General features: G+C 44.5%; 1 protein-coding gene across 3 annotated transcripts in view; it reads left to right on the plus strand.

Moving 5' to 3' along the window:
* Window positions 1–13,897, plus strand: part of Tead1 (TEA domain family member 1) — a 227,429-nt gene extending 213,532 nt beyond the window's left edge. For all 3 annotated transcript variants that reach the window (NM_001166584.2, NM_009346.4, NM_001166585.2), the window contains 2 exons: window positions 1,425–1,577; window positions 5,660–13,897. In NM_001166584.2, coding sequence (NP_001160056.2) covers window positions 1,425–1,577; window positions 5,660–5,773 — 267 coding nt within the window. In that variant the 3' untranslated portion in view covers window positions 5,774–13,897. The remainder of the gene's footprint in view (window positions 1–1,424; window positions 1,578–5,659) is intronic.
* The last annotated feature ends 3,749 nt before the right edge of the window (window positions 13,898–17,646 follow it).

Consider the following 17,646-nt stretch of genomic DNA (forward strand, 5'->3'; position numbering starts at 1 on the left):
AGGGACTCCAGTAAGAGGTTTTAAATAGAATTTAGTAACTGCATATTAAAGCTTAAAGAGGAGGGAGAGCCAGAGGTCACACTCTTTATGCCTGCCAGCAGCAGTAACCAACAGTACCTTTCCAAGGGACAAATAGGGGATAATTAGAGATACTAGAGTAGACTTAAGAGACATCAGTTGGGAATCCTGAGCACTAAGGATAGTTTAAATTGGAGTGTGGGGTTTGGCTGCCCTGACAAACTAGCAGGAGCACAAAGTTAGGATTAAAAGAGGGATGGGGGGAGGGCGGGGACTGCAGGATGGCTCAGCGGGTAAGGTACTTGCTGATAAGCCTAATATTCTGAGTTCAATTTCTGGTGCCCACATGGTGGAAAGGAGAGAAAGAACCAAATCCTGCCTCCACACACATGCAGTGACATACATGCACTATGTACAAAGTACAAGTGCAAATAGATATACTTGTTAAGTAGTTAGTTTTTCCAGCTGAATTTTCTCTGTAACATTCCAGTTAATCCTTGGAGCTTCTGGGCTCTGATTTTATAACTAGGTTCTGGGGTCAGATGCTACAAGTTGTTCTTACTATTCTTTTTCTGTCTTTGCTAAGCTAGGGGCCAGCCTTCCTATTTCCAAAGGATGTGCACTTTATTTAATGTAAAGAAAAATAGATGGTGTAAACACTATAGTTATATTTAAAATGATATGTTATTAATATAAATTTATTTGTATTTCTGTCTTATATTTTGATAGAATTGTGTGGTTTTTATCTTATCTGTTTGCTCCTTGTTGAATTCTGAATATTTTATGATTTGCATTGGATTCATATTTCTAGAGTCTAGTTTCTAGAATAGTTGGGCTTTGGGTTTGGGAACCTGATTTAAAGATCTATACCAAAGGTCTTTCTACAGACCTGTGCACGGGTGGTGCGTGTCTTTAGTCCCAGTAAGTCAAGGCCAGCCTAGTCTAAGTAGCTAGTTCTAGGCTGTCAAGGGCGGCATAGAGAGATCTGTCTTGAAAGAAGACCTGTCTTCAGAATCCAACATGGCAGATTCTCCAGTTTAACCGCAGTGGTTCCTCCCTTAAGGTTTTTGAGTTCTCTGTGTATTAAGGTATAGTGGTCACTCTGTGGCCTCCACTCACTGTGCTCAGCACCCCCTTCTGTTTCAACACACACACATGTTTACTGGAAGGATTTATCAAATGCTTTAAAGATCACCCTTTACAACATTGTTTAAACTTGCAGAATAATAAATAATAGATTCTGTGCCTGGCTGTAGATTTAGAGGTAGGGTTTGGTTTTGATTTGGTAATTGGCAGAAATGACAGAGCTTATCAATAGATGATTCATGTTGAAAAGTTCATGCTTTCAAAAGCAGCCGTTCTCTGTTTGGAACTAGAAAAATACTCAACCCTCTTTCTCCTCACAGACGGAGTATGCGAGGTTCGAGAATGGTCGATTCGTGTACCGAATAAACCGCTCGCCAATGTGTGAATATATGATCAACTTCATCCACAAGCTCAAACACCTACCAGAGAAATATATGATGAACAGTGTTTTGGAAAACTTCACCATATTATTGGTAATGTTTGTCTCTCTCTGGTTGGCGTTATGCTTAGAGCCTGTGCTGAGGCTTTTTAGGGACAGTGCAAAGGTGGGTGGGGAGGAAGCCATATTTTCAGCAAGGATGCTTGGGTATCTGGTGCTCAACAAGTTCTGATACCATGATGCTCTATCAGTGGCCAGAGTCAGAAGTTTTCATCCTCAAAATATGTTCATAAAATATTCGGTAATGGGTTCTATAGGGCTTTTTAAAGAAGAAAATAGTTCTCGAGTAAACTTGAAGGTCGGGATGCCAAAGTAAACTGCAGTGAGCGCAGTTCTCCTGAGGGGCTGGCAAGGGCGCCCCGTGGTCCTACAGCCTCTGAAGGCGGCCACATTTCTGCTTTGCTAGAATGCGGAGCCTGAGTGTTTATCCAGAGAACCCCTTACCTGCTATGTGGACTCTCAGTCAGGTGTATACTGTCTTGGTTTGGTTTGAACGGCTCCTTTCCACCTATCCCTTCCCATTCATGAAAGAAAGGAAGGAAGCAAGCAAGCAATACGGACTCTGATTTAAGCCTTATGTGGGAGTACATGCCTGTAGTCCCCATATTTAGGAGCTGAGGCAGGGGGATCAGGAGACTACCGGTAGGCTGGACTACATAGTGAAAACCTCTCTTCAGACAAGGCAGGTGAAGTGGCTCAGGTGGCTTGCCCTGCAAACCTAGCAACCTAAGTAGTCATGGCATAGCCAGAATTTGGGGTCACTGCCATCAGGGACTGGCATCTCAGAGCTCAGACCTAAGAGCAGCATTCCAGGATGGATTTTGCATACAAGTTTGACTTTCTCTAGAGAGAGAATCTTAGTGTAATCTCAACTGTGCCTGTGTGCTCCTGAAGCTGAAAGCCTGGAAGTCTGGGGGAAACTCCTATCTTTAATAGTCACCAGTACCCTTTTGGTGGAAGATGGGCAGTTTGTAGAGTGAGCAGTGGCAGGGAGCAGGTATCTGTCTCAGAACTGTACTCTGCCGCAGTCCTAGTGTGTGGGAACTAGGGAGTTTGGTTCAGTCAGTAAGGACCTTGTGACACAAGCATGAGGACTGAGGACTGTTTCTCTGCCCCACAAAAGGCCAGGCCTCATGGCACTGCCTCTAGTGCCCAGCAATGGGGAGGTGGGGACGGGTAGCTCATTCCCTGGAGGCCAGCCTAGCCTAGTCGGTGTGCTCGGTATTTAGATAGAGATTATACCTCCAGCCTAAACACACACACACACACACACACACACAAATGGAGGCCTTAACACTCGGGATTCTTTTCTAGATTTTAAAACTATGTCAGTGACTTGAATTTTTAGGAAGTAGCCACCCACCTCTCTTAGCAGGAATTTCAACTCTAGCTCTGTCTGACTGCAGGTTGAGAATTGTGATAGAACCAGTCTGGACTCTGCCTCAGAGAGCCTAGGTGAATTAAATGTGGCCCTGAGATGTCACAGCCAGGCCCCTAATTCTCAGAGAGCCCAGGTACCTGTCAGCAACATGCCTGTGGGACATATGACTTCCACCATCCTGGACCTTACTGGGTTTGGTTCAAATGTGTCATTAAAGCCAGTCGTAATGGAACATATATATAATCCCTGCATTTGGCAAACAGAGCAGGAGGATCAGGAGTTCAAGGCCAAGCGAGGCTTTAGGAAGCCCTTCTCAAAACAACAGCAAAGTGTCGTTAAACAGTTAACAAAACTATTCTGGTATAAGCAACTAATAATTTCCAAGAAAGGTTTGTTAGAGATAATATCATACCTTAGAAAAGTGCAGACCTCAGAATTCCAAAAATGAAAACATCCAATTGATGGACAGGAAAAATTGTACTTTCTAGCTCTTGTTAGCAGCTGCTAGCCACCACTTTGCTAAGTAAAAGTTGGTCATCAGGGCAATTTAAGTTCTGGATGGCTGGTAGTCTAGGCTCTCTGGTTGCATCCTGTTGCATTGGGATTGAACTGAACACATAGTAGCAGTGAGAGCCCCAAGCAGAGCTGGGAAGGACAACGGTGAATCATTAGCCAAGTGTGCCTACTGTCTTGCTGGGCCTAGTGGTATAGGCCTGTAATCTCATCTGCCCAGGAAGCCAGGGTGGGAGGATTGCACATTTCAAAGTCTGCCTAGGCTACAGACTGTTCAAGGCCAGCCTAGGCATTTTAGTGTCTTAAAATAAATCATGAAAAGATGGGGCTAGAGAGCTGGCTTGACAGTTAAGAGCACTTGCTCTTACAGTTGCCTAAGCGATATCTTACAGCCATCTGTAACTCCAGTTCTAGGGACTCTAACAACTTTTTCTGGCTGCTAAGGGTGCCAGTTATATGTTACACATACACACGTAGGCAAATACTCACACATAGAAGGTAAAATCAAATAAAATATTTTAAAGCAAAATGAAAAGTAGCTCAGGGATACACAGTGGTAGAGAACTTGGACTACCCCCATGAGGCCCTGGGTTTTTAAATCTTCAGTCTAGACAGACAGACAGACAGACAGACATAATGGATTTACAAGAAAATGGATGTGTCTGAAAAATCGCAAGCCTTATGGTAGATACAAAGACGCTTTGTAAATGTTACTGTCAAAGTCGTACCATGAGCTGCAGTGTCACTTTTGTGGTTAAGGAATCCCTATAAGTCAAGGTCATGGTGGTCAACACAGATTGAGTCATGAAGTCAGAAATCTTGAACTGAAGCTTTAAAGTCTCCATAGCTGTCTCCACTGATACATGGATCACTCAAATCTGTATTCTTCCGCTCTAAGCTGACCAGTGAGAATCTTTACATTCCCTCAGTTACACCATGGCTATAGCATTGGCTGACAGGAAGTGATTCTACATTCATAGTGTGCCATGGTAACTTATGTATGGCCTTTGAGTCAAAGAAGAAAATGAGCAGATTATGATACACAGTCATTGAAATTGTTGAATATTTCTGAATGAGACACCATTGGAGTCCTGAGATAGGTGATGTGGGATTCTCAGGAAGGTATGTATGTTGAAGGCTAAGCAGACGTTTTTCATATTGACCAGGCAAGTAAGACTTTTTTCCTGAGCGCATGCATGGGTATCAGGTGCTAGGAATACTTCGATGGACTGGCTGAGTGGGCAGCCATCATAAGGTCAGATGAGGGAGACAGACATTCATCTAGTAATGAATGGAAAATAAAATTATCACCAGTGTCTCACAGAGATGGGCATAGTGCTGAGGTGATATGACCTCGCTCAGAGGCAGGGAAGACCTAAAGGTGAGGTGGCAGCTTTGAGCTGATGAGTCTCGAGCAGATGTCGTCTCAGCCTCCTCTTTGCCGTGGGGAACAATAGCAACCAGTCACAGAGTTGTGAGGTCTGTGCTAAGCAGCTGCTAGCCACCACTTTACTAAGTAAAGTGCACATACTGCAGTCCATGCATAGTGGGCACACAGCATTGGTGGTCGTCCTAAGGTTTGTGCACTCAGCAGATGATAGAGCATGGCGTACCATGCCTGAACTGGCTAACCAGAAGGCATGGTCTCAGTTCTTCCAGTTTACTGGAGGAGCTGAATACTGAAAAAGATCAGTCTGTGTGAATCACAGAACTCCATGGAGAAAATCAGAAGTGAGCCTTTATTCTTTTCAGTCAGGGGCCCTGAGCTTGGGCGCTTGGAGGCAAGAGAAACTTAGGTGGGTGAAACAGACCATTGCAGAGGGGAAATTAGGCCCTTGACAAGCTAGATAAGGCACTCAAGCTCAAAACGGTTTTGAACATGAAAGTCACAGAGAATCATTGAAGCATTGTGAGGTTCATTTGGTCAGATTATCCTTCAGAATGCTCCTTCTGAGGTAGCGGGGGGCCTGTGGCCAGGGTAAGGAGGAGAGCCAGAGTTCTGATCTGAAAGAGGCTAAGACGATAGACGTGAGGGAGTGAAACCCACGAGGGCAATGGATGGGTATTTCCTAACCCGTGTGAGAGGTACAGCCTATGTCAGCGGAGAGCAGGTGGGGTGTGTGGGGTTCTAGTGAGACTTGTAACCTTCTGAATGTGGCACAGATTGACCATGTCATTTATGAGGGGTGATGATGCATACACCTTTTTTTTTTTTTAAACAGGTGGTAACAAACAGGGATACACAAGAAACTCTGCTCTGCATGGCCTGTGTATTTGAAGTCTCGAATAGCGAACACGGAGCACAGCACCATATCTACAGGCTTGTGAAGGACTGAACCTGGTTATTTATATAGAGAGATATCTGTATATACACACACATATGTGCACACACACACTCTCCATTATCGAACGACTGACTGTAAACCTCACCGCACAGGGTGCTACCCTGGCCCCCCAGGTCCCACCCTGACCTTTCTAATCCTGTTCGAGTGAACTTATTTTTTTTTTCCATGTGTTCATGCTATCATTGTAGCTGTGAAGTTGTGATGCAGTTTTTTGTGTATTCCTCAGATCTGCAACCCACAATTCCTTGGGGAAGGTGAATCTTACCAGCCTAAGCTAAGCCTCTCTGCAGCCCTGTTTCCTGTTGTGGTAGAAAATACTGAGACAGAGGATTGGCCACGGGGCATTGACTGCCTTTATACAAATGTATTTAGTTCTTTTTGTGTTTTTCCAACATAAAATTCTTGTTTTAAGATACAAGTAAAATTAATCTTTAAATGTAAATGTAAATTAGTACAGGAAAACTAAGATTCTTTAGACTTATCTTTGTAACTAATTAGGATGGAAGTTATGGAAGAATGTAATTCACTAAATTATTTTTTAAATGAAATCTTTCTTTCTTTTTAAAACCAAATGTTAAACTATAGCCTTAAGACATGCTTGGTTGAACTATCCTAATGAGACAAATTTATACCTTCCCCCAGCCCCCAAGGTTAAAACTAATACCCTAATTCATTAAACTCTTGAAACAGGTGTCACAAAGGAGGAAGACATCACCCCTCACCCTTAACATATATAGTATATTTAAAAATGTAAAATTGTATTGTACTAATGTGATAATTCATTATTTAATGAAAAAGAAAAGATGGCTCTTTTTGCAATAAGTAGGTAATACTGAGACAAGTCTAAGCTTACAACGTTATAGTCTTGTGTGTGCAGTTACATTTTATATGGTCAACCAAATTTTTTACAGAGACGAGTTCACGTTTGAACCACTGAAATTTAATAGCAAATTTAAAAATTGGCATGAATACTGCACTGTTGAGTTGCAAAGGATGCAGAGTCCTGTGGCTGGAAGAAACTTGTCATCAACCGAGCAAGCAGAAGGCTCATCAGGCTTGGTGTCTCTGCTCCCCAGAATGTCACTGTCACAAGCTTCCTGGCCAGCCTGTGGATAGATTGTTGCTGGTAACCCAGCGTGCATAGGAAGCATCTGTGGCTCTAGCTCTGTGTTCTTGCGCATGTGGACATTCAGCTCTCTGAGCTCCTGTTTCTTGTCAATTTGCTAGTTGCTCATTGCCTCTCTGCATTATAGACATGGATGTATTTTCTCTAAGGGCATCTTTCCATAAGCCTCAGTGGCACTTTACACATATATTCATTCTCTCTCTCTCTCTCTCTCTCTCTCTCTCTCTCTCTCTCTCTCTCTCTCTCTCTGTCTCTCTCTCTCTCCCCCTCATCTTTTCAAGCAGATTCCCTCATTCTCTTACCAAGAGAATATTCCAAAGCATTGCCCTGCAGAGTTGGTCTGATGTGGCCAGCCTCGGGTTACTTCCCTAAGTGCTTTTTCACTGGGGAAGCAAGAAAGGTTAACCCTCCACTTCCCAGGGAAGATAAGAGGAAAGTAACAGTTTCATTACACACACTCACATGTGTGAGCACATACAAATGTGCACACACACACACACAACTGTTAGGAATATGTAAACATAATAGAAATGGTACAAACTTTTTACTTTAAAAAAGCAAAAAGCATGGCTTGTTTTTTGCACTAAGGCAAAATTCTTTATCTAAAATCTTTATCAAAATTCTACATCTGCTATATCCAGGAGACACACGCACCTCTTTGCCCCAGCATCAGCTCTGACTGCTTATATCATATTCAGCATCTTTGGTCCTCAGTGGGTGGATGCCGCTGGCATGTAGTTAAAAGAAGCACATTGGATTGACTCTGTCTTCTCCTAGCAGCATCCCTCATCCCTGGGAAGACCAGAGAAGAATGTGCAAGATGTTTCCATTTGCAATGTGCCTCCCTTATGTAAAGCCAATGGGGCACTGGTTCTCCTCAGGAGAACAGCCTAGGTTCCCTGTTTCTAAGCCAGCCCTCAAAGGAATGGCTACCCTGAGTTTCTCACCTTTATCTGTCTGCAGACCAGGTATTTAAAGATGTCTCCTGGATGTGACATTACTTATTAATCTTTTAGACAACCCTGTTAGGGAGGGTTCTTTACCTTTGATCTCCTATGGCCTTATTCAGGAGGAAACCCCTGTGTCTTGAGACCAGGAAGATATGAATGAATGGGTACAAATGATCTCCTGTGGCTATCTGTCATCTCAGAATGGGATGGGGGAGGGGTCTGTCACTCAGGAGTAGAGCTTCTCCTCTGTACCACTAAGGCTCTGGGGATTTACCTCCCAAGTACCAGCTAGAGGATAGTGGTTGGCAGTGGGCTGGCAAAGATGTCACAGAGTCAGGGTGGTGTGTCGGCTGCCCCACTGTCCTCTTCTTCCTAATGCCTTTCTGGGCAGTAGGAGCTGGGGGGGGCGGTGGATGACCTGACTTACTTTTTGCTCTTAAACCAGCTATAAAACTCTTTAATGTATACTAACCCCCGCCCACACTCTTCCCCCACCTTCTTATTTTTACACCACACCCATATCTCCACCCCTCCCAACTTCTCATTCTTTTTTGCCTTTAAAAAGAAAATAACCTTAGTCTCAGTTACAGTTATATTGCTATGATGTTAACAATGCCCAAAAGCAAGTTGGGGAATAAAGTGGACTTATATTTCCACATCCTAGCCCATCACTGAAGGCAGTCAGGGCAGGAACCTGAGACTACAAGTTGATACAGAGACCATGAAGGAGTGCTACTTACTGGCTTTCTCCTCATGGCTTGCTCAGCCTGCTTTCTTATAGAATCCAGGACTATCAGCCTATGGATGGCGCCGTGCACAATGGGCTTTCCCTGCCCCCTCCCCATCACTGATTAAGAAAATGCCCTACAGCCATTTCTTATGGAGATGTTTTCTCAATTGAGGTTCCCTTTTCTGAGATGACTATAGCTTGTGTTAAGTTGACATAAAACTAGCCAGCACACCCACCGTGGCCAATTTGTGCTGCCCATATACTCATAGGTGTGGGGACATCCATTGGAACATGGTCAAGCCTGCCAGGAACCACACTTTTAAACTGAGTTCTCTTCCCCTAGACCCATCCACTCTCAGGAGCCCCTCAGCCTTGCAGTGTCAACCAGCCAGCTCTCACGGTTGCCGGAGTTTATGAATACAGTGGCCCTGTCATGTCCAGATGACGCTGTTTTGTTCCATACACCCCACCCCACATCCTGTTCTTACGGTCTCTGCTCTGTCTTCAGCGCTGGTAGCTATAAGATCTGTAAATCTTGTAGAGTTTCCCTGTCTTAATCAGTGACCCAGTTATCCCAGAGTTGCTTTTATTTCCCAAGTGAAAGCCTGGGTTTGGGGCGGGAGGTCATGTTCTAACCTCTCATCCCAGTCTCTAATCCCTGGCTCCTTCTTCCCTCTTCTCAGCTTCCTAAAGCTTAGGACACCATTGCTGAACCCTGCCCTCACCGTTCCCTCCCCAGAGCTGTCTCACAGTGACTGGGACAGATCTATCCTGGACATCTTGCTTAGCCACTACATAGTGTAAAGGCCATCTTTCCAATGAAAGAGACATAAAAATCCACCCAAAACTTCTTCAGAACATGTCCTGGGATGCCCAGAGTCCAGCTACCTGGAGGCCAGCAACATTCTGGACCAGTTAATTGGCCGTACCCTGTGCTTCGTCAGAGGATTGAGGATTCCTAGCCACTTCCACAATTCTCACAGCTCGTTGCCCTGAGTTGTGTAAGGTTCAGCCTTAATTGAAAATGGCTGCCCTTTCTCTTACTGGTCACATTAGCATATTGATAGCCAGTTTTTCTCCGATCCATGAAATCTCGTCTATGACCCCCCCACACCACACCCCAACCCCCCGCCCCCAATCCCTCAGTTTTTCAAGGTCAAGAAGAAGGAAGTGGCAGGATTCTTCAGCAGCATCCTTTCCTCTGTTAGAGGCCTCTCCTGCACAGCCACCATCTCTTTCCTGCAGCTCTTTCTCTCTTGCCTGGGAAAGCTGGGGACCGCTGGCCAGCAGCCTCCCTGTAGCCATCTGACTCCTCTTTAAAGAGCATTTCTGATTTGACTTACAGCCTACTCTTTCCCAGGGTTTAAAAAGATAGTCCCCTCCCCCACCTGGTTCTTTCTCACAAGCCCCCCCCTCCCCCCCGCCTCCTCCTCATCCTTTTCCAGATAGGGTCTGTCTCCTCGACACTGTTTCTGCTGTCCGCCTCATGCTCCATGCTGTCTGTCCTATCTCTTCCATCTTTAGGGACGAAGCAGATCTGGATCTGTTCCAGAAGGTGCCTCATACTCAAACGAAAAGAGAGCACAGTCTATCCCGCTTCATCTTGAAGGGATGAGAGGTGTCTGGTCCAGGCTCCCAGCTATTTAGTCACAGGACAAGGGTGAGGGCTTCTCTTCCATCTTTGGCCTCGCCTGGGTCGAAGCCATCTTTCCTTGGTGCTCTGTGCTTAAGTGACCCCTGAGAATGCATGGACAGAGTCAGTTCGGATCCCCTAGAGCTGTCTGGGGAACCACAAGTAGATGATGGCGAGGCTGAAGCAAGCGCCTTTTGTTTCCTCAGAGGACAGTTCTCCAGCCGCAGGCTCTGAGTCAAATTTCTATTTACCATACATCCCAGCAGCAATGTCCTGTCCACACACCAGCCAAAAGAAAACCCTTGGTGTTAAAATTCTTCAGAGGACTTTTAGATCCAGGTCTTCTTTCGGCTTCGATACCACAGTGGCGTTAGCCATCATTTTTATACAACCACATGTTATTGAAGTCACCTGATGGTCAGTTTTACAAACCAGGTACCTGTAATTTGTATAATTTTGTATATGCTCTGGCGTCCCATGGAAGGGTAGAATACCTGTGTGTTGGTGTCCTCACCTGTGACATTAGGATGCTTGAGTTCCTGGCCTCTTCTATGTTGATGTTTCTGTGGCTAAGCCCTGCACGTGTCATTTCTGAAAAGCCTTAAATCTTAGAGAAGTCACATCGCAGGGTGTCAGTGTGACAGGCTGCCTGGGAACCGTGAGCCCTTTTGTAAGCTGGAAGCATTTCTCTTACTACTGTTACTTTTCATAGTTTTCAGTTCACAGCTGCCAAAGCCTCCCAGAAAAGCCGTGCCTTAGTACTACCTTGTAGCCGCCAGCCTTTTCTCAGCCTGTTCTGGGTGCCCACTTGCTAATTGGCCCCGTATCAGAAGCAGGACAAGCCAAAATCCTTCTCATTTGTGTTTCAAAAGCCCGTTTTTAAATCCAGCTCTATAGGAAGCTGATGACTTGGTTTCAAACAACCTGAATCAGAACCCAAGTCGATTCTTTGACCATGCTCTCACGAACGTATCCATACCAAAACTAAAGGCTGCACCTCCGCAGCTTGCTATGAAGAGCGAATTGTACTTTTCATTGATGCCTTTTTCAATCCATGACCAAATACTTAGCTATTTGTGAATCTTCTGCACTCCAGCTTGAAAGTGCCTTTGGCTCGAGATTCCAGCTTAGAAAGTGCCACCATAATAACGACAATTTGTAGAGAGACCAAAAATATTTCGAGATCACCATAATGCCTTTGGTTAACCGGGATGAATAACCAACCGCAGGCTTGTATTCATGAGAGCACCGAGCAACGTGTGGTCCCTGCCTGCTGTGAGTCTGCCTGCCAATGGGGAACCCCACCACCACTGTCCTGTACAGCAGTGTGGCAGCGGGGAGCCCTGCGAACTCTTGTGTCTGTGTATGCCGCCTCTCCCGGCATGTCCACCAACTCATCACCCGGCTCTGCATCCCTGGGAAGGAACTTATGCGCAAGCACCGAATCCCGGCCAGTGGGCAGACACCATGGCTCTGCCTTCCCCCACTGTGTCCATGTCCAGACTGTGGAGACTCATCCACTGGAACGACAGTGTGCACTTGCCTGCCTACACGTTTGGTTGTTGGAAGCCTCGCATTGAGATGACAGTGCAGAACAAAAATTAAAAATGGGTTCATTAGGGTCATTGCAGTTGAAGTGTCTCTGGGCTGTTTTGCTGGCTCTGGATGTCCGAATGTGCTGTGAGGGACTTGCGAAGAGCACACCATTTGCAACTCGGCATTTTCAAGGACATTCTAGCCCTCAGCCAACTCTTTAAAGTGTGTGTCAGCTTAGAGTAAAACCTTTTTTTTTTTAATCTGGAAACCCCATACTGTAAGGAGAAAGAACAAAGGAGGCAAAAAGAAGCCAAGAAAAAAAAATAGGTGTTTTGTTTTGTTTTGTTTTTCTTCCTTTGCTGATGTAAGTGTAAAAGTAATGACAGACAACTCTGAAAGTTAGCCTCAAAACACTACCACACACTCTTCTCTCCGCCCCTCCCTGGTGTCTAAGGAATAGCCGCTCCGGGCTCTGAAATTGCCCACGTGATTTGTATCCACCCCAAGTTGTGGGTATGTATAAAAGTCCAGTTTTTGGTTTTTTGTTTTGTTTTTTCAAAGAAAAAATAACTATCAAATGGAAAGGATAATTTCTCAGTGCAGGTTAGAGTTAGTGGTTTGCTCTTGTGTATTCCCCCCCAACCCCTGGCAGGGACACACCACAACTTGAAGAACTTAGTCAAATGTGTGTTCTCTCGTGCCTCTCTCTAGTCATTGCTGTCTCGTTTGCAGTAGTTTTCTCTCCTGAGCTCTTTGCTTATATCTTTTAAAATGAAGGTTTTTGTATTTTAAATTTACTGTGTTGCAAAGGGTAGGCCTCACTGAAGTCACGCACCATTAACTAAGATGAGATATCTGTATTTATTGTTCCTTCCTAAGCCGTAACTTGTTTTCTCTGTGAATCTGCATTGGGTCCCGTGGCCCACACTACATCATTTTAGATAAAAGCAGCCTTTGTGTGTGTGTCTTGCACCCAATTCGTTCACGACCATGGGGTCAGGTCCCACTAGACCTGTCATACCCAGCCTTGCTCAGCCTGGCCCTTGTCGGTTCTTACTACGGACATTTTGTCTCTTCTCTCTCTGAAAGAGGTGGGCAGAATCCACACATCCATCATGTTAGAAAACCTGTCTATGAGTTTTGTGTTTTTATTTTTCAAATTAATTGTTTTCTGTGATTAGTTTCAATGTGTAAAATAGATTATTAACTGCACTTCTTTAAAAAAAAGAACAAAAGGATGTACATCTCCTGTTACCTCCTTGAAAGACCAACTTCTCTAGGCCTTTTTCAGTGGGCTTATGACTTCAGACAAGGGAAAAAAAACAGTAAAAACAAAAATAGTACGTGCCTGAAAAATGACAAAAAAAAATCTTTTTGTAACATTTAAAAAACCTGAAAAGCCTTTACTTCTTTGATATGCTCAAATTTTATGTAAATTGGTTTTTGCCACGTGTGTTCCTTCGGATTCTAAGCGACTTCATGGCTTCTCTGTTGTCTCGTGTAAAGTGTATAGGATGGGCTTGTGGCGTAAGCATTTCATCTGGTCAGTGGCTCTTTTGATACTGTACTGCTGCTGGGACTGGGCTGGAACCTGAGCCTCTAGAGGGTGACTGGGTTCCTCTTGGGGGAGATTGTGGAGAAGAGGGTGAGGTGGCTCATGTTTTCTTAAACTGTTTGCAGAAACTTTCAAAAGGCATTTGGCTAAACCTCCCGGCAGTACAGTATTCTCGTACTCATTAACGTTTGTGTCTAGGTACTGGTACCTTTCTGTTTAAAAAAATGTTCTAAGTGTTGGCTTTAAAGTGAATTTATCTTTAGTATGATAGTTATATGAAAATTATAGGGTTTGTGTGCAGAGAATTTTTTTATAAAGTGCTTTGTAAAAAAAAAAACAAAAAAACAAATGTATTCTAGCTTTCGCGGTACATATGTGTGATAACTTTAATACCCATGACAGTTAAGTGCAATTATTTCATCACTCTAAAAATGCTATTTTTGTGTCAGTTCCTGCAGGTGTTTTCATGTCTTTGCAAAGTGACACATTTTGATGCCTTCTTGATAAAGTGGTAGACATTTTGTAGCTTTCTAGAAACTTTGTATCCATACGGTATCAATGAAAAATAAAGAAAATGAAAGTGTGGGTCAGCTTTCTTATCTGCAACAGTCTGTGTTGTTGAGAATGAAACCTGCCTTTTTTTCCCTTAAGTTCCTTTTCTGTTGTTGGGGTGGTAAGTCCACACCAGCCAATTGCTTGCTCAGTCCCTCCTTCCATTACGTGAGTGTTGGGAATTGAGCTTGGGTCATCAGGCTTGGCAGCCAGTGCCTCCACCCACTGAGTGCATAATCAGATGTGCCCTGTGTGTGGCGGGCAGGGGTTAGTATGTGGTCAGAAGGGGGTTGGAGCTGTGGCTGTGTCCTCCGTGCCTCATCACTATAGCTTTAGGTATGCCCTGCGGGGTTTCTTAAACAGCCACAAGTCAGCTGCCGTGTCTGTCTTCTGGGCTCTGTTAAAATTGACAAAAATGGGCTCACCATGAATCTCATTGGTAGAATGCTTGCCTAGCATACACACAGGCCTTGGGGTTCTGACTCCAGCCCAGAATACATGTGGTGAAGTGCTCCATGCCCTTGATCCCAGCATACAGGAGGTAGAGATGGGAGGATCAAGAATTCAAAGCCAACCTCGGCCACATACTTAGTTTTGAAGACAACCTGGTCTACATAAGACCCTGTTTCCAAAATCAACAAAGGTTTTGTATGGTAGCTTAGTTTGTCTGTGGATCCTAGAGACATCCAAGAAACCATCTCTCCTGTGAATCACAGTAGCCTTGGAATAAAAGGCATGCACTCCTATGTAAGGGGCCAGGGACATGGGAAGCAGGGAATGGGGTGCAGAGATAAGGGCACTTTGAGCCTCCTGCCTGGTGCCAGTTTTGTGGCAGTTGGTTGAATGTTGAGTCATGAGCTCGGCCCCAGTTGCCCTGAAGTCTGGGATGTGAAACAGCAGGAAAGCCAACCCCAGTGCCTGCGGACACTCAGGGAGTATAGGGGAGGACAAGCCATGACCTGAGGGGACAAGCCACATGCTTGTCCTGATGATTTCTTACTGCCTCACTGCCACTGCTGCAGGGGACTAGTTAACACAAGCATAGAGAACCAAATGAGCTATTGTGGAATTACTGAGTGTCTGTCAGAAACCCAGTCAAAATCCATAGTGGGAAATTGTGATACTTTGCAAAGATGCGCTGCTTCTGACCAAAGCCTATTCATCAAATATGTCCCAGTTGTCATAACAGCAAATAGTTCTCTCACTGCCTGACTCTTCAGCAAATGTTTTCATTCACTCTGACCTCTAAGAGGCTAAGACTTAAAATGTGTGCTTTGCACTGTTGATAAGGAACCGAATAAAAACATAAGAACCACAGAAAGATTGAAGATAAATACAGCTAGCCAGATGGCTCAGTGGGTAAAATCACCTACCACCAAGCCTGACTACTTGAGTTCATTCCCCCGGGACCCACAGGTTGGAAGGAGAGAACAAACGGATTTCCATTAGTTTGTAAATAATGTAATCTTAAAAAAAAAAAAAAGACAGAAAGCAAAGCCCAACAAGAAAACTAACACAGCTTCATTAAACTTCACTCACGGTATAAATTCTCCCTCGAGCCAGTGAGGATCACTTCACAATGGCACGAGTTTGGGTTGATGTGGAATAAAGGGCAAAAATTAGCATGTGCCTGTTAACCTAGCTACAAAGTAAAGGGGATAAATGGATGGTCACGGTGGGTTGTAAGCATTCCGTTTACAGAGCACACACGCACAGCACAATTGACTGAGCATATTCTAATGGACTGAGTACAGAATGGTGAAGCAAGAACACAACTGGTGGCTACATGATAGCGCATGCCTTTAATCCCAGCACTTAGGAGGCAGAGGCAGGCGGATTTAGGAGTTCAAGGCCAGCCTGGTTTACAAAGTGAGTTCCAGGGCTACACAGAGAAACCCTGTCTCAAAAACAAAACAAAACAAAACAAAAAAACACGTTATTTTCAAATACAGAATTTTATGAATATTGGCCATACCCAAAGCCAGCAGTCAGGAAATTGGCCAGTGCAGAGTGTCTTACTGGGACACAGCCATCACTGTTTGTTAGTCTGCCATCGTAACGTCTTTCACACTGATAGCCATGTTGACTGTGACAAAGACCCTGTAGTCCACAGAATCTAAAGAATTTCTTTCTGGCCTTTTGTAGTGTGTGTGTGGGGGGGGGACTTACCACCCCACTATAAGCCATTAAAAAAAAAGTCCCTATATTCAGTAACCCTAAAAGGGTAGTTTCTCTTTCTTTGGTGTGTAGTTGATACCCTGGTAAGTGGTTATAACTGTAGTTCCCTCCAGCCACCCAGTTTTCCTTCCCATCAACAGGACAAGCTCAAGTCTGAAGTTATGTAAGGGAGGTCTTTTAATGTGGGAGGTGGGGCGTGTCTGGGTGGGTGTCCACAGACTGGAGGACCTCGGGTATCATCCTTAGGAACAGTCGCTGCCTTTGAAATAATCCTCCTGGTCCTAAAGCTTCCCAGAGGTCCTCCTGTCTCCACCCCTCCAGGGCTAGGATGACACGCGTAGCCTGACACGCCTATCTCATTTCATAGTGACGGTTCTTGTGGTCAAACTCAGGCCCTTCAAATGAACTGGATAATCCCTCTGACCCCAGGAATGGTGGCCTTGATTGAGTGCGGCAGCTATACCTCCTCACTCACTCAACACTGATTTCAAAAGCCGCCAAGCAGTTCCTCCAATGCCCAGCATTCTCCCTCACCCCTCGCTTGCCCTGTCTACTTAGTGTCTCCCTAGCTCACTGTGGCTGCACTCCTTGGTTCCGTAACTTGCCCCCGTTGTCATTTCTCCTTTGTATCTGACAGCTGAGTGCTGCCACCAGAGCTCTAATATGTCCACACAATTCCCTATCGGTAGGTATCCTCTATTGCCAAGCCTTGACTGCAAGCCACCACCGTGTTTCAACAGTATTGGTCCCCACTCTCTGTGGTTTTAATGCAATGTCTAGGTCTTCAGCACATAGGAAGTGGACATTCTAGTTTCCACTTAAGTTATTAATCCATCCCAGGAATATGGCCTTGACCATAGTTTCTTTCAAGCATCAAGGGGCTGCCCAGCAGCACATTAGAAATACCACCTGGTTTCCACTGGGACATTGATACCTGAATTACAGAAGGGCACTCAGTATACCAGTGGCTATCCATAATCTAGCCCAGATTCATGTTCTCAGGGTTTGCTCCAAGGCAAAGGCTCTCAGTTCCTGTTGGGAGGAATTCAGCCTGGACCAGTCCTGTAGCTCTTGCTGATCCCCATCTTCCAGAAGCAAGGTCCCAACTTTTCCGACTGGATCTTGGTGAGGATTTACCCTTAGTGTAGAAGCAGTGATAGGAACTTGCGCAGATCTAAGTGTCCCCTTGAGAGTTGTGTCTTAATGGACATGAGACAAAAATAAGAAACTGCCTCAGATCAAACACATACATTTCTCCCAGTCATCAGTGAAACAAAGCCAATATGAAGAAGTGTATAGACATTTTGAATTAGTGAACACAGTGTGTGTATACAATGTATCCCCACCTTTTCACATTTAAGGGAACAACTGGAAACCATATTCTTGCAAATTAAGTAAATCTCTATATATCAAAGTATTGCTATAATAGAATATTTTTGGGCCGCAATACAATTGAAGTAAAAATCAATATAGAGATGATATTTTAAAGGAACACGCACACACTTCAAGATGAATAAACAATTGTAATTTATAAGAAAAATATGCCACGGAAATTAAATTAGCTTTAGGTTAAGAGGTTGAGTGTGATGGCTCATGCTTGTAAT

The sequence above is a fragment of the Mus musculus genome, chromosome 7 (assembly GCF_000001635.26).
Source record: "Mus musculus strain C57BL/6J chromosome 7, GRCm38.p6 C57BL/6J".
In the NCBI taxonomy this organism is placed as follows: domain Eukaryota; kingdom Metazoa; phylum Chordata; class Mammalia; order Rodentia; family Muridae; genus Mus; species Mus musculus.